The 26,561-nt window shown below is 43.7% G+C and overlaps 1 protein-coding gene across 7 annotated transcripts in view; it reads left to right on the top strand.

Moving 5' to 3' along the window:
• The window catches only part of LOC111959475 (RNA-binding motif, single-stranded-interacting protein 1), a 74,200-nt gene that overhangs the window by 43,189 nt on the left and 4,450 nt on the right, over nt 1–26,561 (top strand). For 3 of the 7 annotated variants that reach the window (XM_023981070.2, XM_023981068.2, XM_023981072.2), the window contains exons 3-13: nt 1,114–1,172; nt 3,713–3,810; nt 14,492–14,649; nt 16,280–16,359; nt 16,980–17,095; nt 17,388–17,437; nt 17,519–17,606; nt 18,347–18,397; nt 19,631–19,741; nt 20,040–20,117; nt 20,307–20,385. In XM_023981070.2, coding sequence (XP_023836838.1) covers nt 1,114–1,172; nt 3,713–3,810; nt 14,492–14,649; nt 16,280–16,359; nt 16,980–17,095; nt 17,388–17,437; nt 17,519–17,606; nt 18,347–18,397; nt 19,631–19,741; nt 20,040–20,117; nt 20,307–20,378 — 961 coding nt within the window. In that variant the 3' untranslated portion in view covers nt 20,379–20,385. The remainder of the gene's footprint in view (nt 1–1,113; nt 1,173–3,712; nt 3,811–14,491; nt 14,650–16,279; nt 16,360–16,979; nt 17,096–17,387; nt 17,438–17,518; nt 17,607–18,346; nt 18,398–19,630; nt 19,742–20,039; nt 20,118–20,306; nt 20,386–26,561) is intronic. The other 4 variants (XM_023981071.2, XM_023981073.2, XM_070437740.1 and 1 more) reach the window with 3 other exon arrangements.

Genomic DNA, 26,561 nt, shown 5'->3' with positions numbered 1-26,561 from the left:
ATTTAAATAGTAAAGTCATGTCTTGCTATACAATACCACAACAAGTATTAAGTCATTTCGCTGTGTATTTCATATGGAATCAAGGCATTAGACTGTACCAGAGGCCACCAAAATAGAGCTAAATTCTCAGCAGTGGACACCTGGCTGCCTACCTTTTCTATTTGGCTGGCTACTCTATGTACTTGTGGAAAACACTGCTATAGGTGACCTTTCCCTTTGTGGCAAACATAAAACCATGCCACACAACCAGATCTGTCACAATCTGTTCTATCTACGACTTGGGGTCGAGATGGAGGACTCATTTTCATAAAGCCACCACCTGCCCACCTCCCAGCTCAGGTCAAAGCTCACACTTCCTCCTCCATCTAGAGAGCCAATCCCCTCATCAATCATTTGTCTGCCGCGCTGATTACTACCAGGGAGGTTAATTTACTACTACGTCCTGATGTCTGTGTGTTCTTATTTGTTGCATTCATCATTGTACAGAGAGAAAGTCGTCATATGTAATTGTTGTGTTCTTTGCATTGATTTTCTATTAGTTCTGAATAGAGTGCACGAGCTTAGAGCTGAAAAGAAATGCAGTGAAGCCGGGGTTTAGGGGTCACCGCAAAGTTCATTTGTCAGAGCTGGCAGCAGCAGCAGTAACACAGTGCACCAAATAACTGTTAAAGCACAGGATGTAGCTGTGGAATGCCCCTCGGTCCGCTCTGTCCCGACGTTGTCAAGAAGTCATAAATCCACAGTGTGTTATGTTACATTTTATACAAGTTTTTCACTGAAGACTTACACAAAATGTTTTTAGATGTTCTGTATGTTTACTAAAGAAGCTTCTCAGTCATTTTCACTTGTTTTGAATCCCTCTGGATAGAGGATAGTTAATCCTGCATGATATTGTTGTGTGGTAAAAAAATCAAGGCAACCTTTGCTCTAGCGCCGCTGAGATTCTTAAATCCACATGGAAACGACGTCCTGTTTCTCGTGCTTTTTTGGTGATGTCATAAATCCTTGTGCAAGCCAGGCCTCACTCTTTGTGTTTTTTTTTAATGAGAGGCTGTCTGTCTGGTACGTAACACAGCACAACTAACAATAGCACTCTTTCTCTTCCTCTCGTAGGTATGGCAAAATTGTGTCAACAAAGGCCATCCTGGATAAGACGACAAACAAATGTAAAGGTGTGTATGGCTTCAACAAGTCGTGACGTAGTGGAGACATTCTGTAAAAAGATCTAGACTTTTCCCCCCCACAAAAATATACACACAAATCAAGAAGTCATGCTCATATAACAACCGTCAGACTTAAAGCAATAAAAACTCATCACATGCATCATTGAGAGGATACTGGATGTATGTATCACAATGACTCGTTGTAATCCAGGATAGCAGTGCAAAGGCTTTGGAGCTTCCAGTCTGTGATATGATGACACAGAGGACTTTTACCATAATCCTCCTAATGCTATTAGACTAAAGACAATGCCCATGCTAAGGAATGGATGAAGAGCCTTGCTTAAGGCCCTCTTGACTCGTGCAGTGGGTTTGGCGGCCCAGTACTGTCAGAGTGCACTGGCCCGGGCCTTGTTGAAGTCATTCAGTCATTCAACAGCTATGTGGCTCATAGGGGCTGGGCTAGTCAGGAAACAGGCAGGCAGACAGGCAAAAGGCTGCCACCACTTTGTGTTATTTTAGTCCTGGCCCTTTACTGATGGTCTGTCTGTTACCATGCGTTGCGCTAGCGGCGGATCCCCACACGAAGTGACAGCTCATGCCCCTCCCTCTGGAGCGTGACACAAAGTCTTGGCTCCGGCTGCAGCCCTTGGCCCAACACCCTGTCCTGACTACTGAGGAGCACACTGACACGCAGCCCAGCCCAGCCAGCACGCACCACAGATGGGCTGAGAAGAAAAGAGCTTGGTCACTGTCCTGCTGGGGATTACGATACGCTAACTAATCACAGGTGGCGACTGAGAAACATCCTGTCGTCTTCCATTACGATTTTTACTTCAACTCGCAGCTTGCTTGAAGATACCAAAAAAAAAACTCCCAAAATCCCAACTTGAAAGGAAAATAAACATTTGCCATTTATCTGAATGTCCTTAATAAAAACAAATATCTGAATGTTCAGATTCATTATATACTTTGGGCTGTTTATCTTGAAGATCAAACTAGGATCTGTAATTAGATTCCACAGTGAGCAGCAGAGAGGTTGCTGTTGGCCTGTGAGGTTGTTTGATGGTTAAATATAGCAACACAGAGTAGGGAGCAGGGAGGAACTGGACTGCAGGTCTGACTCTAGACTGGCCTGGCTTGCATGTAGCCCCAGGGGACAATGAGCAGACCTGAGCCCTGGGCATCATCATTGCAATCTGCAGCCTCAGCACTGTGCTCTGCTCCCCCGGGCCTACTACACTGTCTAACCACCAGTCACTGACTGACCACCGTTATGGGCCACAGATACAGTAGGTGGGGGTCAACCACACTACAGAACATGGTGGCCTCTGGCCTGGCCTCACTGTGGTGGGTGTCAAACACAGCCTGCCACTTACTGCCGTAGATGTCAAGTTAGACCTGAGATTTAGTCTCCCTCCCCAAATGGCACCCTATTCCCTATATTCTCATAGTGCTCTGGTACAAAGTAGTGCACTATGTAGGGAATACGGTGCCATTTGGGAGGCAGACTAAGTCAAGATTTCACCACGGATACACATTTGTATGCCCGTTATTGTTATACTGTTAAAGACTTCCTCCAGCGATTTCAGAACTTTTACAGTTGAAAAGCGATATCCCAAATATAAATACAGTAAAGTACACACACTAAAGTTTTTTATATTTTTACTTCTGAGCAAAACATTTATTTAATTTTTTCACGACTGCAAACTTCAAGGAGTAGGAGTTCTTATGGGAATCCGTGATGTCATCGGCCTCCCCCTTGCTTGAAGAACAATAGAGGAGCAGTAGAGAACAGAAGAGGAAAGGCCAACCCCATACATGTGCCATGTCATGACTTACCTGGACCACCTATTGAGATGTTCCTTTTGTTAAGTAAATCAGGTGTTAAATGGTGTGAAAAGGAGACTGGAGTGCCACTTTAGGGATATTCTCTGGTACTTTTGTATAATTTTTAGCCAGTAGTTCTGAAAGTAGGGCTCACAAACCAAAAGTGGTCCCCAAATATGTCGTAGTAAGTCACATATGTGCAGATATGTACACCACGTCATTGCTCTCCCTCTCTCTGCTGCGTCCAGGGAGTCGTTGGGCCCGCCCTGCAACCTCATTGGATAACGCTGGGCAGGCCTCTTGCTAGCTGTCACTCAAATGGCAAGGGCCTGAACCTCACTGGCTAGAACTCGAATTGCTAGGGGGCTGACCCACGTGGTCCAAGCTTGCAGTACTCTAAATGGTTCACATAGCCTCCAGAAAACAGTCACTTTCAAACTAGGGATTCCGTGGCTAATTGAGGTAAGACAGTAATTCTGCTCATAGATTATGCATGTATGAACTACACATACTGTAGATACATCCAGCCCAAAGAGGTTTAATAAATACTTACTGAGTCGCCAAAGTACCGGAGCACGTTTTTAACGGTGTTAACAATAGAAAATACCTATGACATAGCTGCATGATGAATTAGGATGGTTGTTTATGGTGGTCTTTCCAGGTAGACTGTGTAACACATACAGTAGGAAGTGTCTTGACTGGTGTGGTGTTCTGTCCCTCAGGTTACGGCTTTGTGGACTTCGACAGCCCTGCTGCAGCTCAGAAAGCCGTCACTGCCCTGAAGACCAGCGGGGTCCAAGCCCAGATGGCTAAGGTGAGGGTATGCTTCCAGTCTATTCCTATTCTCACACAAAAACACCTGACAATACACAGCCTTCAATGGATTTAGGTAGTCCATTTATAGGCAGCAACAACCTGACCCACCCAGCATTACGTAGAGGGATAGGAATCTCCATGCCAGGGGTGCATGTGTACCTCTCGAGTTGGTTTGCAGCCCCCCCGTGACTCTGTGGTCACTGTGCACTAACATTAGCACATAGGCAGTATGTGTGTGTGTGTGTGTGCGTGTGTTTGTTTGTTCATGTGTGTGTGCTCTTACGTTCGTGTGTACTTGCATATACACTATACAGTGTATTCAGAAAGTATTCAGACCCCTTTACCTTTTACACATTTTGTTTTGTTACAACCTTATTCTAAAATGAATTACATGTAATTTTTTTCTCATCAATCTACACACAATACCCCATAATGATGAAGCAAAAACTGTTTTTATATATTTCTGCACACACACAAAAAACAACGGAAATATGACATTTACATAAGTATTCAGACCATTTACTCAGTACTTTGTTGAAGCACCTTTGGTGGCGATTACAACCTTGAGTCTTCTTGGGTATGACGCTACAAGCTTGACACACCTGTATTTGGGGAGTTTCTCCCATTCTTCTCTGTAGATCCTCTCAAGCTCTGTCAGGTTGGATGGGGAGCGTTGCTGCACAGCTATTTTCAGGTCTCTCCAGGGATGTTAGATCGGGTTCAAGTCCAGGCTCCGGCTGAGCCACTCAAGGACATTCTGAGACTTGTCCCGAAGCCACTCCTGCGTTGTGTTGGCTGTGTGCTTAGGGTCGTTGTCATATTGGAAGGTGAAACTTCACCCCAGTCTGAGGCGCTGAGCACTCTGGAACAAGTTTTCATCAAGGATTTCTCTGTACTTTGCTCCGTTCATTTTTCCCTCGATCCTGACTGGGGATGTTTTTCAGTGGCAGGGACTGCCCTGCCACTGAAAAACATCCCCACAGCATGATGTTGCCACCACCATGCTTCACCGTAGGGATGGTGCCAGCTTTCCTCCAGATGTTTTCTCAGACCAGAGAATCTTGTTTCTCCTGGTCTGAGAGTCCTTTAGGTGCCTTTTGGCAAACTCCAAGCAGGCTATCATGTGCCTTTTACTGAGGAGTGGCTTCCGTCTGGCCACTCAACCATAAAGGCCTGATTGGTGAAGTGCTGCAGAGATGGTTGACCTTCTGGAAGGTTCTCCCATCTCCACAGAGGAACTCACCTCCCTGACCAAGGCCCTTCTCCCCTGATTTCTCAGTTTGGCCAGGCGGCCAGCTTTAGAAAGAGTCTTGGTGGTTCCAAACTTCTTCCATTTAAGAATGATGGAGGCCACTGTATTCTTGGGGACCTTCAATGCTGCAGAAATGTTTTGATACCCTTCCCCAGATCTGTGCCTCGACACAATTCTGTCTCGGGGCTCTACTGACAATTCCACACCGTTGCTGACAAGGGGCTAAAAATCAAGGACACAGCCATGCAACCTCCATAGACAAACATTGGCAGTAGAATTGCCTTACTGTTCAGTGACTTTCAACGTGGCACCGTCATAGAATGCCACCTTTCCAACAAGTCAGTTCGTCAAATTTCTGCCCTGCTACAGCTGCCCCAGTCAACTGTAAGTGCTGTTATTGTGAAATGGAAACGTCTAGAAGCAACAATGGCTTAGCAGCTAAGTGATACAAGCTCACAGAACGGGACTGTTGAGTGCTGAAGCATGTAGTGCATAAAAATCGTTGGTCCTCAGTTGCAACACTCACTACCGAGTTCCAAACTACCAATTGGAGCAATGTCAGAACAATAACTGTTTGTTCAACTGTTTGTTCAATGGCCGAGGAGCCGCACATAAGCCTAAGATCACCATGCGCAATGCCAAGCGTCGGCTGGAGTGGTGTAAAGCTTGTCACCATTGGACTCTAGAGTGATGAATCACGCTTCACCATCTGCCAGTCCGAAGGACAAATCTGGGTTTACCGGATGCCAGTAGAACGCTACCTTTCCAAATGCATAGTGCCAACTGTAAAGTTTTGTGGAGAAGGAATAACTGTCTTGGGCTGTTTTTAATGGTTGGGGCTAGGCCCCTTAGTTCCAGTGAAAATAAATCTTAACGCTACAGCATACAATGACATTCTAGACGATTCTGCGCTTCCAACTTTGTGGCAACAGTTTGGGGAAGGCCCTTTCCTGTTTCAGCATGACAATGCCCCCGTGCACAAAGCGAGGTCCATACAGAAATGGTTTGTCGAGATCGGTGTGTAAGAACTAGCCTGCACAGATCACAGACCTCAACCCTATCGAACACCTTTTGGGATGAATTGCGAGCCGACTGCGAGTCAGGCCTAAATGCCCAACATCAGTGCCCGACCTCACTTAGGCTCTTGTGGCTGAATGGAAGCAAGTCCCCGCAGCAATGTTCCAACATCTAGTGGAAAGCCTTCCCAGGAGAGTGGAGGCTGTTATAGCAGCAAAGGGGGGGGGGGACCAACTCCATATTAATGCCCGTGATTTTGGAATGAGATGTTTGACGAGCAGGTGTCCACATTCTTTTGGTCATGTATTGTGTGTGTGTGTATGCCTAATGTCATCCTGCCAGCTGAGTGCTCACCCGCTTTGGAGGGGCTCCAGGAGTGAGTGGCGCCGAACCGTGAGGTGGAGAGGGCAGGCTGATGATACGCTGCGATGACAACAGGGTGACGTGCTGAAGAAGGAATCCTCTCTGGGGACGTGTGTCTAAGCCTCAGTAGGAGCAGAGAGGACTCAGTGTCCCCTTTCTAAAGGAGGCTCATCGGGCAGTCAGTGGCTGCGTCCCAAAATGGATTCCCATTCCCTATTTAGTGTAGCGCACAAGATAGGGAATAGGGTGCCATTTGAGACGCAGCCAGTGTGTATTTTCTAAAGAAGGCTCATCTCGTCTGCTCAAAGGGCTTATTTACGCTAGCCTTTCCAAAGCCGGCTCCAGCCAACAGGACTTTCAGGCACAACCAACCAAGGCACAAATTGTTAGGAAATATACTTTCCCGTGTCCTCTCTCTACATCCAAAGATGATAGATGTAAATGTAAGTCAACGGGGTTCCAGGTTTAGAAAGTCTTAAATGGGTTCAAGTACAGCCTGGCACTGAGACAAGTTTGATCCCCTTGGCTTTAGGCAAGACAGGTGAAGGCTGAGCTGCTTTTTGACACAGTGCCGAATATTCATGTCTCACAGACTTTTCCGTAATTACTGGAAAATCATGTGCTTGCATAAACATATTTTCCAGTTTATAGTGTGAAGAAGTAAAGTGTATACATTAAATGAGCCATTCGTTTCTCTTTCAAGCTTCTGGAAGCATTGCTGTGGAAATTTGGAAGGAAAAAAGGGTAAAAGTAATGTGAAACTATGAATAAGACAAGGTGGTGAGATGGATCTTAGTTTGAGAAGCATGACTCATGGGCCTTGCATTTTGTTTGTAACCGATCTAGCTTGGTGCAGCAGTACTCCCTGAAGTCACACCAGTTTGTGCCACTTTAAAAAGGCCTGACTAACTAGACTGCCTGTAATGAAAGGGCTATGATCAGGGTACGTGTAGCTAGTTTGCCCTGTTATAGAATGTCCTTTGAAAGTCTTATGTGTCAGGTGGACTGAGCTCAGTAACGCTGCCACAGTTTTGAGGCCAGTTTCTGGTGGGAGTCAATTGGGCAGAGATTTCACATTGTTGATCTTCAAAGGGGCAGCAGGCCCTGTAATAACTTTGAACAATGTAGTTTACATTCTTCGACAGAAGAAAGGGAAGTAAATAATTGGAGGTTGTCATGGCAACTCCGACAGTTAAATTTGTGGAAATCAGGCCTGAAAAGTCTGAACAAGAATCCTATAAATGATATTCCCCTGTGAATCTCTGCGGCTTCTTGACATCCCTCCGTGCACCTATTTAACTTTTAATTAAAATAAAGCTGTTTTGTAGGGCATACCTAAGTTTAATATAGGCATTGTTCAAGGTAAAGGCCATTAAAAAGTCAGAGCCTTTTCAGTTAAATGTTTTCTCATTATTACAAGGGCTTGCTTGGGCTTAATGGACACTCCAAACAAACGTCCTTTTTCCTGAAAGTGTTTTTTTCTCTGCCTGGGCACCATTCAAAAGGCATTCACTCATTATTATTTCAAAGGCAGGTGGGTGGAAAGTCAGCATAAGGGTTTCCTGTTGAAAATGTTCTCCTAATGTTATTCCCATGGATGAATCACGCTTAGATTGGTTCCTTTTCCTAGATGCATACTTATATTCTCACATGGCGTCGGAGAAGAAGGAAGATGTTTTACGTGTCCCCAACCGATTGTGTTTTTTTGTTTGTTTATTTGCGTTGTTTGTAACTTATCTTTTTACTTATTTTGTACATAATGTTGCCGCTACCGTCTCTTATGACCGAAAATAACTTCTGGACATCAGGACTGCGATTACTCACCACTTTTTTTCCTTTAACGAGTCTGACGAGGCGAACGATATACTGCTTTCTCGGGAACTGGCCCAGATCCCTGTGATTTACGTGAAGAGGAGGTTGGAGGAAAAGGGGCCAGAGGGCGGGCTGCCTTCTGAGAATTCATAGGCGATCAAATAAACCCCCACTTCCTTCCATTCTGCTAGCAAACGTGCAATCTTGGGAGAATAAAATCGATGACCTACGCAATAAATTAAACTACCAACAGGACATTCAAAACTTTAATATCTTATGCTTCACGGAGTCGTGGATGAACGACGACACTATTAACATACAGCTGGCTGGTTATACGATGTACCGGCAGGATAGAACAGCGGCGTCTGGTAAGACAAGGGGCGACGGACTATGTATTTTTGTAAATAACAGCTGTTGCACGATATCTAAGGAAGTCTCGAGCTATTGCTCGCCTGAGGTAGAGTATTTCATGATCAGCTGTAGACCAATTATCTACCGAGAGAGTTTTCATCTGTATTTTTCTTAGCTGTTTACATACCACCAGCATTGAATGAGCTCTTTTCCGCCATAAGCAAACAAGAAAACGCTCACCCAGAGGTAGCGCTCATAGTAGCCGGGGACTTTAATGCAGGGAAACTTAAATCCGTTTTACCAAATTTTTATCAGTATGTTAAAATGGGCAACCAGAGGGGGAAAAAAACTTAGGACCACCTTTATTCCACACACAGAGACGCATACAAAGCTCTCCCTCGCCCTCCATTTGGCAAATCTGACCATAATTCTATCCTCCTGATTCCTGCTTACAAGCAAAAATTAAAGCAGGAAGCACCAGTGACKAGATCAATAAAAAAGTGSTCAGATGAMGCAGATGCTAARCTACAGRACTGTTTTGCTAGCACAGACTAGAATATGTTCCGGGATTCCTCCGATGGCATTGAGGAGTACACCACATCAGTCATTGGCTTCATCAATAAGTGCATCGATGATGTCATCCCCACAGTGACCGTATGTACATACCCCAACCAGAAGCCATGGATTAAAGACAACATCCGCACTGAGCTAAAGGCTAGAGCTGCTGCTTTCAAAGAGCGGGACTCTAACCCGGAAGCTTATAAGAAATCCAGCTATGCCCTCTGACGAACCATCAAACAGGCAAAGTGTCAATACAGGACTAAGATCGAATCGTACTACACCGGCTCTGACACTCGTCGGATGTGGCAGGGCTTGCAAACCATTGCAGACTACAAAGGGAAGCACAGCCGAGAGCTGCCCAGTGACACAAGCCTACAACAACCTTTAAACAGGTGTCTTCACTGACATTTTCATCCTGTCTGAGTCTGTAATACCAACATGTTTTAAGCAGACCACCATAGTGCCTGTGCCCAAGAACACTAAATTAACCTGCCTAAATGACTACCGACCCGTAGCACTCACGTCTGTAGCCATGAAGTGCTTTGAAAGGCTGGTCATGGCTCACATCAACGCCATTATCCCAGAAACCCTAGAACCACTCCAATTTGCATACCGCCCCAACAGATCCACAGATGATGCAATCTCTATTGCACTCCACACTGCCCTTTCCCACCTGGACAAAAGGAACACCTATGTGAGAATGCTATTAATTGACAACAGCTCGGCGTTCAACACCATAGTGCCCTCAAAGCTCATCAATAAACTTAGGACTATGGGACTAAACACCTCCCTCTGCAACTGGATCCTGGACTTCCTGATGGGCCACCCCCAGGTGGTAAGGGTAGGTGACAACACATCCCCCACACTGATCCTCAACACAGGGGCCCCTCAGTTGTGCGTGCTCAATCCCCTCCTGTACTCCCTGTTCACTCATGACTGCATGGTCAGGCACGACTCCAACACCATCATTAAGTTTGCCGATGGCGAGACAGCCTATAGGGAGGTCAGAGACCTGGCCGTGTGGTGCCAGGACAACAACCACTCCCTCAACGTGATCAAGACAAAGGAGATGATTGTGGACTACAGGAAAAAGAGGACCAAGCACGCCCCCATTCTCATCTACGGGGCTGCAGTGGAGCAGGTTGAGAGCTTCAAGTTCCTTGATGTCCACATCACCAACAAACTAACATGGTCCAAGCACACCAAGACAATTGTGAACAGGGCATAACAAAACCTATTCCCCCTCAGGAGACTGAAAAGATTTGGCATGGGTCCTCAGATCCTCAAAAGGTTCTACAGCTGCACCATCGAGAGCATCCTGACTGGTTGCATCACTGCCCCCCCTCTTTTACACCGCTGCTACTCTCTGTTGTTATCATCTATGTATAGTCACTTTAATAACTCTACCTACATGTACATATTACCTCAACTAACCAGTGCCCCCGCACATTGACTCTATACCGATACCACCCTGTATATAGTCTCGCTATTGTTATTTTACTGCTGCTCTTGAATTACTTGTTACTTTTATTTCTTATTCTTATCCATATTTCTTTTTTAACTGCGTTGTTGGTTAGGGGCTCGTAAGTAAGCATTTCACTGTAAGATCTACACCTGTTGTATTCGGCGCATGTGACTAATACAATTTGATTTGATTTGACATTCTAACATGTTGCAGAAGGGTATATCATATATCATATATCAATAGCATTGGATGATACAAATAACATCCTTAATAATGTGTGCATAAACTTGTTTTGGATTGACTAGTAAACATCCTCTAGTGTTGACGGATGAGGAAGATCTACTTCACTACTTATTTTGGACAGAAACAGATGACCGTAGTAATAACCCTGTGCCCTAAGCACACCATTTGGAGGGACTCCCTCTCAGGCTAGACAAGCAAACACTCCCCTCCACCCCACCCCCATCCACTCCCATCAGCCCGCCACTGGCCCTCGGTGAGCACGCCTCGGTCACATGACTGCTAATGACTGACTGTTTTGCTGTTGACCCCATTCACTGCTGCACAAACAGATGTCTTATCTCGCTGCCAAATTTTGGTCCCTGCATTTTAAGAGCCGCTCCACACGCACAGGAAGGCTTTCTTCTCTCTAATTTCTCTCAGATGATGACGGAGTTAGGAGTTAGCCGGGGCTTATACTAAGAGAACTCCTATTCGGGATGACTCACGGGTAAACCATGTGGAAATTATCCGACACTCAACCCCTTCCTTTGATCCATTGACTATATTACTAGTCAAATTCCCTGTGGAATACAGGTTGCGTGTTGACTATTCCCTACTTCCTATGTTTTAACACATAATGTAGGCAGCCTGCTATCTGAATGGATCTACGTGGCCTATTCGATATTACATCTCTAAAGCCCATTTAATTGGATGAGCGCTTCACCATTACCATTTAGATAAGGCAGTCTTTTTGCGCTTGAATATAACTAGTGTGTGTGTGTGTTGTTTGGTTTTGATTATCCTTGTGGGTACCAGAAGTCCTCACAAGGATAGCAAAACAAGGAAAATTCGGACAAGTGGGGACATTTCGCCGGGTCCCCACAAGGATGATTATTTTTTATTTTTTTAGGCTTATGGGTTAGGTTTAGGGTTAGAATTAGGGTTAGGGGTTATGTTTAGGGTTAGGTTTAGTTTTAGGATTAGGGTTAGAGTTTTAGGCTTAATGTTAGGTTTAGGGTTAAGGGTTAAGGGTTAGGGAAATTAGGATTTTGAATGGGACATTTTTTGAGGGTCCCCACAAGGATAGTAAAACAAAGGTGTGTTTGTGTGGTGAACAGGGAGGAGTGTTGCTGACCCCTCTTTCCGTTCCAGAGAGCTCTTTAGAGTTATTAGAGCAGCACACACACACACACACACACACTGAGCCCTGGTGCTGCTGAGTGCTGAAACACACTCCTCCCTTTGCCTAGCCATCGATCTCACCCTTACCTCCTCACCAACCCCTCTGATTCAACACATGTCCTGGGTGCGGCTATGCTCTGCTGTTCTTTTCTGTGTGGGGCCAATTCATTGTTCCTAATAGTTGGACGTTGTTTTTTCTGTCAGCGTATTACTTTAGTGTCAGGCTGGCTCTGAATACAGCAGGACGCTGATGAATATTAATGGTGAGCGGCTGCTCCCCGGGTACCCGTAACCGTGTCTTATGTTTCTGCTGATGCTATTGAAATACAGGAAGAAATCAGCTGATGTGGGTCTCATCCAGCCGTGGGGTGCATGCAAATCACTACTCATCACTATTCATGGTGACCCTTTATTAGCTAAAAACACATGCAGACAAAGACAGCAAAGCGGGAGAAAGACATCATGGCCAGGGTTAACCCAATCACGGTAGTCAGATGGATCTCAGAGGGTGTATTCAAAATGGCACCCTATTCCCTAGCTTCTTTTAGCAACGCTGGTGTATTTACACTAGCGTTGCAAAAAAAAAACGGAACAGTCCACGGGAAGCCAGAAGTTAAATCAAATTCAATTTCAACTTACTGTGCCAGTGGGTTGGACTGTTGGTCCTTAAAACAGGGGGAATTTAAGAAAAACTATCTCAAGGAGTGGTCACCAATGCAATCTCCAAGACATTCCTCATCGAACACCAAACATTTCTGTAAAGAACTCAACGATAAAGCCTTTCGCGCTGTCGGAGGTATGTGCACTTGATTCAGCAGCCATAGATAAGGCAAAAGTGTTCCCATTTTGAACCATTTCATATGTCTGAAGGTAGAACTGCACCTACAAGGCAGGCCCAGAGAGCAAATCACGTGCAACTATAAGGCCTGCCGCTGGCCAAACAGATAGCTCAGATCACCGTGTCTGCAGTTTCCTCGAGCCATAGACTGTAAAAAGAAACCTTGAACGCACAACGAAGTTGATGCTGTAAGACTTCCAAACTTGTAAAACCACGACTACAGAGAGACAACTAATACAGAAAAGAGCTGCTGTTTTTATGAGTAAGTGCACGTTTAAATTGTTATTCAGCACTGCCCAAACTTTGTTCAACATTTTTATAAGCCATAAAATTCCTTCTCCCTACTTCCATTTACGCTATAACCAGCACTGCAGCTGCAATTAATAAGTACAGCAGAGTGTTCTGATAAGCTTGCATTGTTATTATTAGCGGTTTGTGTCTTTTAATATTGAGGCATATTTTACTTTTTCTGGTCATAAGAGTAACAACATGAATTGGTGCATGATGCAAAGATTATGCTGTTCGACTTGAGTTTCACCATCACCTGGAAGACTGTGTCCCCGTTTCTCAGCGGAGGGAGGGAGAGCGGAGGGAGGGTGAGTCGGATGAGAGACAGCCTCGCCGCTGCTCCCTCCCTCCCCTCAGACTGACCTTCAGATGCAGGCTATCAGTCCAGTAAAAAAAAATCGAATCACTATGCTCAGTCAGCTATGCCTCACAAGTAATCCAACAAATGATCAATTACCAGTGTGATTATATACCACATTAAAAAATATATATAATTTCAAAATGGTCTGAGAACAACAACATTGGCAGGGAATTTCAAGCATAGCCAATATGCAGTGATAATGTATTGGGCCTACAGCCTACTGCACAACCCTCATTGCTACAGAACTGTTTTTAATTGGTTAATGTTGCATAGGCTTAATACGTTTAAAAAAAAAAGTCATGTTTAAAAAAATAAAATCTGAGCTGTAGATCTCGGCTTGCACTTTGAGTCAGAAAGTGATCTTGACTCAGAAAAGGTTGGTGACCACTGCTCTAAAGGAAAGTATTATTAAACAGACTTTCCAAATGTGGGTCTGTTGTAGACCCACTTCCTCTCTGCTTACCATGTCAAAAATAAGTCACCCACAAGTTGTTCCTTGTTTGTGCACATACAGTATGGCACACGTACAGGATTGAGGTAAGCAGAGAGAAATGGAACGTCTATTTATGAATAATAATAATAATAACTTCTGGCTTCCCACAATAGCGTGCAAGGCTAGTGTAAATACACCAGCGTTGCTAAAAGCAGCTACCTATTTCCTCTACAGCGCACTACTTTTTGAGCCCTGTGGGCCCTGGTCAAAAGTAGTGCGCTAAAAGCAATAGGGTGCAATTTGGGACTCAGACAGGGAGAAGGAATTATTCATGGGATATGACTGTGTAAGCAGTTCTGGTGATCTCTGGATAAACTACGCTGAAACAGAATCCAATACCTGCCGTGCCTGAAACTGAAATGAATGCCAATAAAGAGATTGAGTTGGAATGTTGAGATGTTGGTGTTTTTCCAGGTGTGTCATGGTGGTCATGGTGGTCATTAACACCTTTAATGTTTCCTGTCTTTTATCACCGCGCAGCAACAAGAACAAGACCCCACCAACCTGTATATCTCCAACCTGCCGCTGTCGATGGACGAGCAGGAGCTGGAAAACATGCTGAAACCATTTGGCCAAGTCATCTCTACCCGGATACTGAGGGACTCCAATGGAGCCAGTAGAGGAGTGGGCTTTGCAAGGTCAGCCTCTGGCATACTGTGCTCAAAACTAACTTATTCTATTCTATTCTAAATGACCACATACTGTAGTTGTAAAATTAACAGGAGTCACAACCCAACATTCCTGAATAACTTTTTTTATCCACATTACAGAAATTGATAGCGTGAGTTTGTGCTATTATGCCAACTCCTTGTCACTCCTTGTTATGCAAATGTATGTTGGGCTTGGCAAGGCCAGCAATGGAGTTTACAAGTGCACAAACAGATCTGAGATCAGGCTTAACATTTATATCACAACATCAAAATTCCCAACAATACATGGCTTCCCACTGGGCATAGACGTCAATTCAATTTATATTCCACGTTGGTTCGATGTAATTTCATTGAAATGACGTGGAAACACGTTGATTCAACCAGTGTGTGCCCATTGGGTTGATTATAGCGGCAGCACATTCGTTTGCAATAAAGTGTTATTGTATTTCCACTTATTTTAATTCAGTTTTTCACAAGAGAGATTGAGTGAACACAGTGCGGTTAGCTGTTGATCCTAGGGGACGACACAGGTTTAATGCAAGGGCTCCGGTAGAGAGAGAGAGAGAGAGAGAGAGAGAGAGAGAGAGAGAGAGAGAAAAGAGAGAGAGAGAGAGAGAGAGAGAGAGAGAGAGAGAGAGAGAGAGAGAGAGAGAGAGAGAGAGAGAGAGAGAGAGAGAGAGAGAGAGAGAGAGAGAGAGAGAGAGAGAGAGAGAGAAGAAGAGAGAGAGAGAGAGAGAGAGAGAGAGAGAGAGAGAGAGAGAGAGAGAGAGAAGAGAGAGAGAGAGAGAGAGAGAGAGAGAGAGAGAGAGAGAGAGAGAGAGAGAGAGAGAGAGAGAGAGAGAGAGAGAGAGAGAGAGAAGAGGAAGAGAGAGAGAGAGAGAGGAGAGAGAGAGAGAGAAGAGAGAGAGAGAGAGAGGAGATGGGGAAGAGGAGGTGTGAAGAGAGAGAGAGAAAGAGGGGCAGGGCGCAAAGGGAAGGAGAGGGATGGGAGATGGAGAGAGGAGGGAGAGAGGAGGAGAGAGGGGAAAGGGGAGAGGAAGCGGGGGAGGATAAGACCGGGGAAGGAAAGGGTGAAAGACAAGAGAGGAAAGGAGGGGCAGAGAGGGAGGGGACAGGGAGGGAGGAGAGAAGAGCGAGCGAGAGAGGAGGAGGAGAGAGCGAGACGAGAGAGAGAGAGAGAGAACATGCATTCTGTTGAAAAGGGCGTAATTATAGTGTAAATGGGTGCCTCCTTCTTTCAAGCTCGCATAACAGGACACAAGACTTATCTAAAAGGGTTTGATTCACAAATTAGCAACACTATTTATGGATCATAGGAATATCTGTCTATGAGAGGCCGTGTTGTCAAGGCCATAGCCTACATGCATGTTCCCCCAGATCCAGACCAAATATATCTTTACTATATCAAATATATGAATATATATTAACCTCAAGTGCACTCTGAGACCTGCCAACCAAGATAAAAGTCCAGTATATTGATCTTTAAAATAAACAACATTTTAGGGAAAGCCTGCATTTGTATTCACTCTTAAACATAAAGCACTCTAGGATGCCACCATGTGATTCTGCAGTATTTATCATGGATTTGATTTAACTTCATTTAACCTGCATATTTCAGGATGGAGTCGACAGATAAATGTGATGCAGTTATCGCTCACTTCAACGGGAAGTTTATTAAGACACCACCTGGAGTTCCTGGTAAGAGACCGATTTCTACAAATCGGTTATTTTCGCTCTTTGAGCAGCAGCACTGCACTCAAGGGTTCGCTCTTTCATTAAATAGCTTCAAATTACAGTAAATGATGGATTGCCTGTTGGTTCATTGGGGTGAGAACCAATACATTGAGTGGTCAGGCAGCAAGGGGTCAAGCAACTGATAATACTGGGTATGTGTGTGGTGTGGTGATGGCCCCAATAGGGCCCCATAGACCCAACATTATAAGGCCCCCATAGACCCAGCACTAAGAGGCAGAGTGCAGAGCTGCCTTGTGTGGCCAGAGAGCTGCCTGCCTTCTTTCCCACTCTAAGCTTTTTAATTGGATTATTTGACTCAAATAGTGTCCTCTGGCCCTGCTGCCTTTAGGAGAGGACGGGGATTACAGGGCCACAGCTGCCAAATGTGATGTCTGTGTTTCCCAGCCAGGCGTCTTAAAGCCCACTCCCAAGCTCAGCAAGAGCTGGCCGCCTGATTGACAGTACAGTAAGCAATGCAGACAGCACCGTGCATACTATGGTAGCGTTTGTGAAGCCCCTCTCTCTCTCCCTTTGTTCTCTTTCTCTCTCTCTTTCTCGCTCGCTCTCCCTCTCTCGCTCTCCAGCGCCACCGGAGCCCTTGCTGTGCAAGTTTGCTGACGGCGGGCAGAAAAAGAGGCAAAGCCAGAATAAATTTGTGCAAAACAGCCGCGCGTGGGCTAGAGACGGCGATGCTAGACTGGTGAGTGCTGCTGCCCTTTCCTTTCAGCGTGCATTTTGGATGGAGTGTGAATTACTGTACATGGAGGAGCACATCTATCGCGGGCATTCTGGCTCCAGTTTTAATGAACATGCGTGAAGGTTAAATCTTATACCAAAAACGGACAGATTTCTGAAGTGTAAATACAGTAGTTAGTCCACAGGTGTCAAGGGGAGATGTGGTTGTGTGTGTAGGTTGCCTCAGGGTATGGGTTAGCTCCTCTCATTAGGTTAGCTCGTCTCATTTTAGCTCTTGTTATTTTGTATGTCCCCAGGCTGGAATGACCCTCACGTACGACCCCACCACAGCTGCTATGCAAAATGGGTAAGAAGAGCCACTGCAACAAATGCATAGTGTTCCTATTATCTTGTAGGACTTTATAAACAGTTGAATTTCCTTCTACAGATTTTATGTGTCGCCGTACAGCATCGGAAACAGGATGATCGCTCAAACGTCCATGTCTCCATATATCTCACCTCTCTCCACGTACCAGGTTGGCATCTACCTCATTTAATTTCAATGGATAGATGGGTTTGCATGACTTTGAATAGCGTTACTATTATATACACCCATAATACACATTTTCTGTAACTGACCAGGTATTTATGAACCTTTTATGACAGTTATCTTGGGAGTGTTCTCCTTGGAGGATTGTGGTTCGGGATGTGAGGTCACTATGGCCTTTCTCAGAGCTATGTTTTTGTGTGTGTGTGTGTGTGTGTGTGTGTGTGTGTGTGTGTGTGTGTGTGTGTGTGTGTGTGTGTGTGTGTGTGTGTGTGTGTGTGTGTAAAGTCAGTGCAAGGGAGCCCGTGCAAATAGTCCAGGTAGCCATTTGATTAACTGTTGAGCAGTCTTATGGCTTGGGGGTAGAAGCTGTTCAGGAGCCTTTTGGTCCCATACTTGACGCTCCGGCACTGCTTGCCGTGCTGTAGCAGAGAGAAAGGTCTATGGCTTGGGTGGCTGGGGTCTTTAGACAATTTTCCGGGCCTTTCTCTGACACTGCCTAGTATAGAGGTCTGCGTCCCAAATGGCACCCTGTGCTCTATATAGTGCACTATTTTTGACTCAGGGCTCTGGTCAAACTTAGTGCGCCACATAGGGAATAGGGTGCCATTTGGGACGCAGTCCTGTAGTGCTGAGCCAAACACAGAGGCGTGTGAGCTCCTGAAATAGCTCTCTCCCAGTGCCTGCCCTGTGCTAGTATATTTACAGAGTGTATGTGTGATGTTCCAGGTACAGAATCCCTCCTGGGTTACTCACCAGCCCTACATCATGCAGCACCCAGTAAGACCAAATATACTACCTTTCTCTCGCCATCCTTTACTCTACTGCCTCTTTCCTCACATCATCTCCAGTCCTTTTCTTTCCTCCCTCACTTTGGAATGTCATGTTTCTCCTCTCCTTTTTTCCTTTCCATCTTATCTCTTCTGTTCTTTCTTACTCTGGTCAGATGCATAAATCAGCTGTTCCCTTCGCTTTGTGTTGTTTCGAAAAGAGGAGAAACAGGGATGTGAAAAGGGACATGGAGGGTGATGATGCCACACATACAGTACAGTGTGTGACTGGGCTCTCTGGGATTTACTGGCACTACAGTGTTGACAAAAATACTAGCACCAGGATGCCTGGCTCCCTTGGTGTTGCTCACCACACGACAAGTTGGAAACACTTCAAACAACTTGTGTTTGATGACTGATTCCATTTGTATTTCCTAACAGATGGTTGGGAGCTGAGTAAGTATTGCTCTGTAATAAAGTATTTCTCATTTTTACAAGGAAATAGCGGTTCCCAATGGACGTTTTTACAAATACTCCTCCCCATGTGCTTCTGTAGCCTTTTCAGTGTTAATCAGCCAGGATTGTCAGTGTCTGTGTTCCATTTGGCACCCAATTCCTTATAAAGTGCCCTACTTTTGACCAGAGGAATATGGGCCCTGGTCAAATGTAGTCCACTGTACATGGAATAAGTTGCCATTTGAGATGCATCCAGTGACTTCTAAAGCCAGTATGGCCAGCTACCTTGTAATGTGGATACAGGATATGAAGTCCGACACACTGAGCTCAGTTGATCTCCCTCTTGGTCTGAAACCCAACACAGGGCAAGCCCTGGCGGAACGATAAATGATTCATGAAGGAAAGGGATTTCATCTAGGTATTACTGCAACCCTCTCCAGCCTCCACCTGTCTGCCCTGACTAGTGCCAATAGACTGAACAGGATCCCAAATGGCACCCTGTTCCCTTTATAGTGTACTACTTTTGACCAGGTTCCCTTCGGGCTCGTCAAAAGTAGTGCACTACATAGGAAATGGGGTGCCATTTAGGACACAGTCAATCTGTCCTTCTTTCTCTCTTCCCCTTTCTCTTACTCCTGTTTCTATCATTTAGATATTTTGGGTAGTAACTGTGGGTTTGTATTGCATTTACTTGTTATAAGTACAAATAAATATAGGATCTATGGATGTCTGTATGCCTCTGCTACCCTCTGCTGCTCTGCTCTCATCCTCACACTCTCTGTCCCAGGGAGCGGTGATATCGCCCTCTATGGACCATACTATGTCACTACAGCCTACATCCATGATGAGCCCTCTCACTCAGCAGATGAGTCACCTCTCCATGGGCAGCACAGGAACGGTAAGAGGGGAATGGTCAAGGGGTCAAATAGGTCAACACTGGGTTCATGTGTTACATAATTAGAGCAAGGGCCATACCGTATGTATCTCAGAGTAGGAGTGCTGATTTAGGATCAGTTTGGGCTAATAGATCAGGAATAAGAATACATGGACCTGATCCTAGACCAGTGCTCCTATTCTCAGACACTTGATAGATACGGTCCCAGAAGTACATTTGATGTTGGGATCTGTATTTTTTATCGTCTTGAAGTAGAATTTTAGATGTATTTATAGTTACACTGTTCTTTCCTTCTTTGCAGTATATGGCTGCAAACTCTATGCAAGGAGCCTATATTCCCCAGTATGCACACATGCAGACGGCAAATGTTCCAGTGGAGGTTTGTGATTAACTTACTATTTATAAAGTACCTGAGGTATAAGATTATAGCTATAAGATTTTAGCTCTACGTACTACTTGGGTGTTAAAAGACACTAGGTAAGAGAGGTCATTCACATAGATAACTATTGATGTATTTATAGATGATAAACTGCTGCTGAGCTTTATCCAGTCTTAATTTTCCTTCCAGGACAACAGTCAGCAACAACAGATGGAGTCATCCGGTGATCATTCTCCTTACACCTACCAACAAACCAAGTAACACGGAGGTACAGTCGGGGTTTTATATTGTGAATGGGGTGCGATTCAAATGGCACCTTATTCGCTATATATAGTGCCCTAGTGCACATAGTCCTCTGGTCAGAATTCTACAGAAGTGGTGCAAATTGCAGTTCCACCCCTCAAAAATCTATTTTTTTTAAACAGTTAAGTCTTCAAACTTAAGACATTTATTTATGATGATATGATGATATGTTCATGATATGTTCTAATTCAATCCAAGACAATAACAAACATATTTTTTCAATGAATGTAGTACAAAGTCCTTGTTTATACCACTATTTATATTAAGAGGTGGCTGTCCCAAACCCTGACTATAAAGTAATTTATGATTTTCTTATATTTTTCACACTATTATTTGGATAGAACCTATTGAGTTGTTCTATTATTACATTGAAAGATGCTGATCTAATTAGTCGTTTTGTTTATTTTTAAACATATATGTCCCACCTTTTAATGTCACTACCAAAACACACACATTCAAATACTGTGGAATGAATGTGCCTTAAGCCACACCCCTACAAATATCAACAAGTGATGGGATTGCACATCATGGCCACATGATGAGTAGTCTGTCTGCAAAGATTATGGACAAAATGTGTGAGCAAGTTGGTAAATCTGCATGTATTTTTAAGAATTGTCACTACCGAATATCTAATATATCAAGTATGGTTTTGGTTTGCTGGGATGTACATCTGTCCAAATGAAAGATAGCCAGCCATATGTTACCTATGGGGATTCTTTAAAGTCCAAAGTCAGCCAAACCAAAATGGTCACAACCAAAACAATTGACACTATAGAGATATATAGAGGTCTCATCATTGTATCTGTGCCATTTATGTGACAGCACGGGCAGCGCCATTGAGGTTATCTCCATGTATAGTTGCATGTGCCATGCCCTACCAACTGAGCTGAGGACTACCATATGGGTAGTGGACAAGTGCACACTTCAGGAAAAAGTATAGAGTGTTGAGAGGCATAGTCAGCAGGTGGCTCCAACTCTCCAAGAGCCCAAACATTGATATCTATTTGGCCAAGACATAGACTTCTCTAATGTGCTATACTGTACCGTACAGTGTTCCCCCAGGATTTTTTTCAGCAGCGGTGGCAAAGTTAGCGTAGGGACCCTCATAGAGGAGTTTTAAAGTAACTACCCAGTGTTTACAGATTTCTATCAAGTACGACCTATAACTAGTTTTCCTTACAGAAAAGTGTAATTACGTTTGTTAAAATGCCTAGTGTTGTCACGATACCAGAATTTTGACTTTGATACCGATACCAGGTTTAGTATCACGATACTCGATACCATCACAATACAATACAATACATCTTTTGAGTTCAACGTCATGACACATGGAATTTCTTACATCAACATTTTTCAGAGACATCCATGTACGTATGAATGCGTCAATTATACAATGATACAGTCAATTTGACTTTGTTTTTACCAATCTAACTACACAACAACATAATGGTAACCGTTTATTTGAATGGTAAATCTCTATTGATAAACTGGGTAAATCAAGATGTAGCTTAGGCCTGTTCACAATACAGATGAATGCATATTCAATAGGAGTGTGTGCATGCGTTATTGAGTTATTGAGCCTGTTTGCATGGGGCTACAGATTAAAAACAATCTGTTTCCCTTCCATGTGGGATTTATTGTATTGTACTTATCAATAACATTGGCATAGAAGTAGTAGGTTTTAAAAAATCATTATTATTTATTTTATTAAAGTGTGCACTGTTTCTTTAACCACTAATGACATCATACACAAGGCAAGAGGATGGGAGGTCCGTCGGTTCGATGAGGCAATAGATCATCTTTGGGAGAGGTGAGAGAGAGACTGATTAAAGTTTTGGTGGCAATCAGCTTTAAAATCAACATATTTTGCGTTATGGTTTGCATATTATCACAAACAAAGTAAGTTACTAGGGTAGTAAATTGATGTTAGCTTCAGCTGTAAGCTAGCGATGAAAGTTAGACTAGAGAGCCCACGCCTAACGATCCCCCGCCCACTTCACTTCCCTCCATTGAAAATAAATGGAGCTCCGTTGTTTCATCGCTCCAACGTGTTATGTGGACTGCACTGTAAGTGGACCAGGCAAGGTGCGGTATAAGGGGAACATCGGCTGCGCTGATAGATAGACTTAATATGTGAGACACTGACAGAAGTACCGAAAGTAACAACAATTCTAGTAACGGACCGTTTTTCATGTTCTAGTATTGAAAAAATCCCAAGGTTTCAGTATACCATGCAACACTAATAGGCTTAAATTACGCCAACAACAGAGTGGTGTTGGCATATATATGGGATCAATATCATGCCAAATGTATTTACAAATGTAAATCACCAATCCACAAATGTAAATCACTTTCCACAAATGTAAATCGCTATCCACAAATGCAATTCACTATCCACTAACAAACACCTTTTGATTTGTATTTGTAAATCGATATATTGCATTAGAATTGTTTTATAACTGCAGATATGCAGGTAATTTCTAAGGGCTTTAAGTAAAATGACTGCCATAAAGATTTGCGCATAGGAGAGATATGAGCAAACATGACAGATATGGCAAACCTGCAACTCCATATTTGGAAGCTCATAGGTAACCTGTTTTTTGGCAGTGATTTGACAACAAGAAAAATACAAAGTTCTCACGCATAGAAAAAAAGATTTGTATACCGATTTGTAGTCGTAGAAAAAAAGTTCTCACGCTAGAAAGAAATTTCTCACCCGTATAAAGGGATTTCTATAAATCGCTGGCAGCATTTAGTTCGGCCATGCCTGCCTTTCAAGGCTGCAGAAATTATAGTATGGTAACCATAATATGTTAACCATGTGTAACCATAGTATGTCCAACGTAAATAATTGAAACCCTAGCCCTACATTACTCAACCCGTGCATCACCCAAATAGTTGAATTAGCTGGCCAGTGTGATAGCACCACTAAATGTGAAGGATATGTCATACATTGTAAGTAAGTGATTATAATCCATCCGCTGTCTCATGTTGCACAGACAATGAGCATTAAGGAGACATAAGTATTCCTGAGGCCTCTAACCGTTTCTCCAGGAGAAGCAGGTAGAAGGGAGGTGTAGGATATGGGATCAGACTTGGTAACAGAATTGCTTCTGTCCCTCTCCTCGCCCCAACATGGGCTTGAAATAGGGACCCTCTGCACTCATCGACAACATCGACACTCCTCGAAGCATCGTTACCAGTCGCTCCACAACTACTTCAAGTTCTCAGAGCGAGTGACGTCACCGAGGGAAACGCTATTAGCGTGCACGGTCAACTAGCTAGCCATTTCACACCGGTTACACTCACCCTCTTTGACCTCCTTCTTTTCCGCAGCAACCGGTGATCCGGGTCAACAGCATCAATGGGATCAACTTTTACGATCAACTTTTTTTCTACGACTACAAATCGCTTTCTTCGCGTGATAACTTTTTGTCTTTATGGCAGTCATTTTACTTAAGGCTCTTGGAAATGACCTGCATATCTGCAGTTATAAAAAAAWATATATAATGCAATATATCGATTTACAAATACAAATCAATAGGTGTATGTTTGTGGATAGAGATTTACATTTGTGGAAAGTGATTTACATTTGTAAATTGGTGATTTTAATTTGTGGAAGGTGATTTACATTGGTGGATTGGTGATTTACATTTGTGGAAAGTGTTTTACATTTGTGGAAAGTGACATTTGTGAATTGGTGATTTACATTTGTGAATACATCTGGCATGATATTGATCCCATACATATACCAGTCATTAAAAATATTAACGCAAGTACATTGCTGATTGGCCAGCTCATCCTCCTCCAGACCGCTGATTGGCCAGCTCATCCTTCTGAGGAGTATCAGATCATACTCTGAGGAAATAGCAAGCAATTTTTAAAGTTTGTGGGGTTTTTGAAGTGTTTTTTTTCTTTCTACAATTTATGCTTTGGCCTCAAATACAAGTATTGGACAAGTCAACAACATTGTTATGAGTTAACACAATATAAACTTTTAAAAGTGAGATTTTCACTGGGCAGTTACATTAAAGCTAATTTCCTGCAATTCTACACATTTATAGAGTTTTTAAAAAGTACTCATACTCAAAACCATGAAAATGAATAACCCATGGAGGCCAAGATGCAAAAACTAGTACAATTAATTTAATCCATGTTCAAAAGAATACAAAAAGTGAAAGTGCAGGATGCTAATAAAACATTGTAATTCGCAGTTTTAAAGCTCCTTTCCTGCAATTCTACACATTTTGCCATGGCTTATGTCGTGTTCTTATGCTATCAAATATTAGAACAAAATCAGTGTGGGCCCCATGCCATGACATTTCTGGAATTAAATAGATTTTCTTCTCTCACCCATCTACACACAATACCCCATAATGACAAAGTGAAAACGTGTTTTTAGACATTTTTGCAAATTTATTGAAAATGAAATACAGAAATATATAATTTACAGTTGAAGTCAGAAGTTTATATACACCTTAGCCAAATACATTTAAACTCAGCTTTTTTTTTTTTTTTTTACAATTCCTGACATTTATTCCTAGTAAAAATTCCCAGTCTTAGGTCAGTTAGGATCAGCACTTTATTTTAAGAATGTGAAATGTCAGAATAATAGTAGAGAGAATGATTTATTTCACCTTTTATTTCTTTCATCACATTCCCAGTGGGTCAGAAGTTTACATACACTGAATTAATATTTGATAGCATTGCCTTTAAATTGTTTAACTTGGGTAAAATGTCTCGGGAAGCCTTCCACAAGCTTCCCACAAAAAGTTTGGTGAATTTTGGCCCATTCCTTCTGACAGAGCAGGTTTGTAGGCCTCCTTGCTCGCATACACTTTTTCAGTTCTGCCCACAAATTTTCAATGGGATTGAGGTCAGGGCTTTGTGATGGCCATTCCAATACCTTGACTTTGTTGTCCTTAAGCCATTTTGCCACAACTTTGGAAATATGCTTGGGGTCATTGTCCATTTGGAAACCCATTTGCGACCAAGCTTTAACTTTCTCGCTGATGTCTTGAGATGTTGCTTCAATATATCCACATAATTTTCCTCCCTCATGATGCCTTCTATTTTGTGAAGTGCACCAGTCCCTCCTCCAGCAAAGCACCCCCACAACATGATGCTGCCACCCCCGTGCTTCACGGTTGGGATGGTGTTCTTCGGCTTGCAAGCCTCCCCCTTTTTCCTCCAAACAGTTCTATTTTTGTTTCATCAGACCAGAGGACATTTCTCCAAAAACCACAATCTTTGCCCTCATGTGCAGTTGCAAACCATAGTCTGGCTATTTTTTGTTGTTGATTTTTTTAATATCCTTTTCTCCCCAATTTCGTGGTATCCAATCGCTAGTAATTACTATCTTGTCTCATCGCTACAACTCCCGTACGGGCTCGGGAGAGACGAAGGTCGAAAGCCATGTGTCCTCCGAAGCACAACCCAACCAAGCCGCACTGCTTCTTAACATAGCGCGCCTCCAACCCGGAAGCCAGCCGCACCAATGTGTCGGAGGAAACACCGTGCACCTGGCCCCCTTGGCTAGCGCGCACTGGAGCGCGATGAGACAAGGATATCCCTACACGGACCTCCCGGTTCGCGCCGAACCCAGAGACTCTGGTGGCACAGCTAGCACTGCGATGCAGTGCCCTAGACCACTGCGCCACCTGCGAGGCCCCCATACATAATATTCTTTGACACGATAATACCAAATTGGGGAAAGGGAAAATTACTCTGCCAACTAGTAAAACCCTCAACAACAAAAAAACACCAACCATTCCACTGTTTAACCCTGTCTAGTCCTACGCCAGACCAACGGTCCTATTTCAAGGTTGGTTGTCGTTGGGTGTGGCATACTGATTGGAATCATCCTCGTTGGTCGGACCTGTTGTCCTCGTTAGTAAGACGGCGTTGTTCGCTGTGCAGACACAGCTGATATTTAAGAGCTATTGGCTCAGTGCTCCCCGTGTTGGTAGACCATGGCGCCTCCAAACACCAGGGTTGTGGGTTTGAATCCCACGGGGAACCAGTACGAAACTGTATGCACTCACTGCTGTAAGTCGCTCTGGATAAGAGAGTCTGTTAAATGACTCACTACTGTAGTGGATCTGGATAAGAGAGTCTGCTAAATGACTCACTACTGTAGTG

The sequence above is a fragment of the Salvelinus sp. IW2-2015 genome, linkage group LG36 (genome assembly GCF_002910315.2).
Source record: "Salvelinus sp. IW2-2015 linkage group LG36, ASM291031v2, whole genome shotgun sequence".
NCBI classification, from domain to species: domain Eukaryota; kingdom Metazoa; phylum Chordata; class Actinopteri; order Salmoniformes; family Salmonidae; genus Salvelinus; species Salvelinus sp. IW2-2015.
The sequence above is the reverse complement of the archived record's forward strand: the minus strand, read 5'-3'. Positions and strand labels throughout refer to the sequence as shown.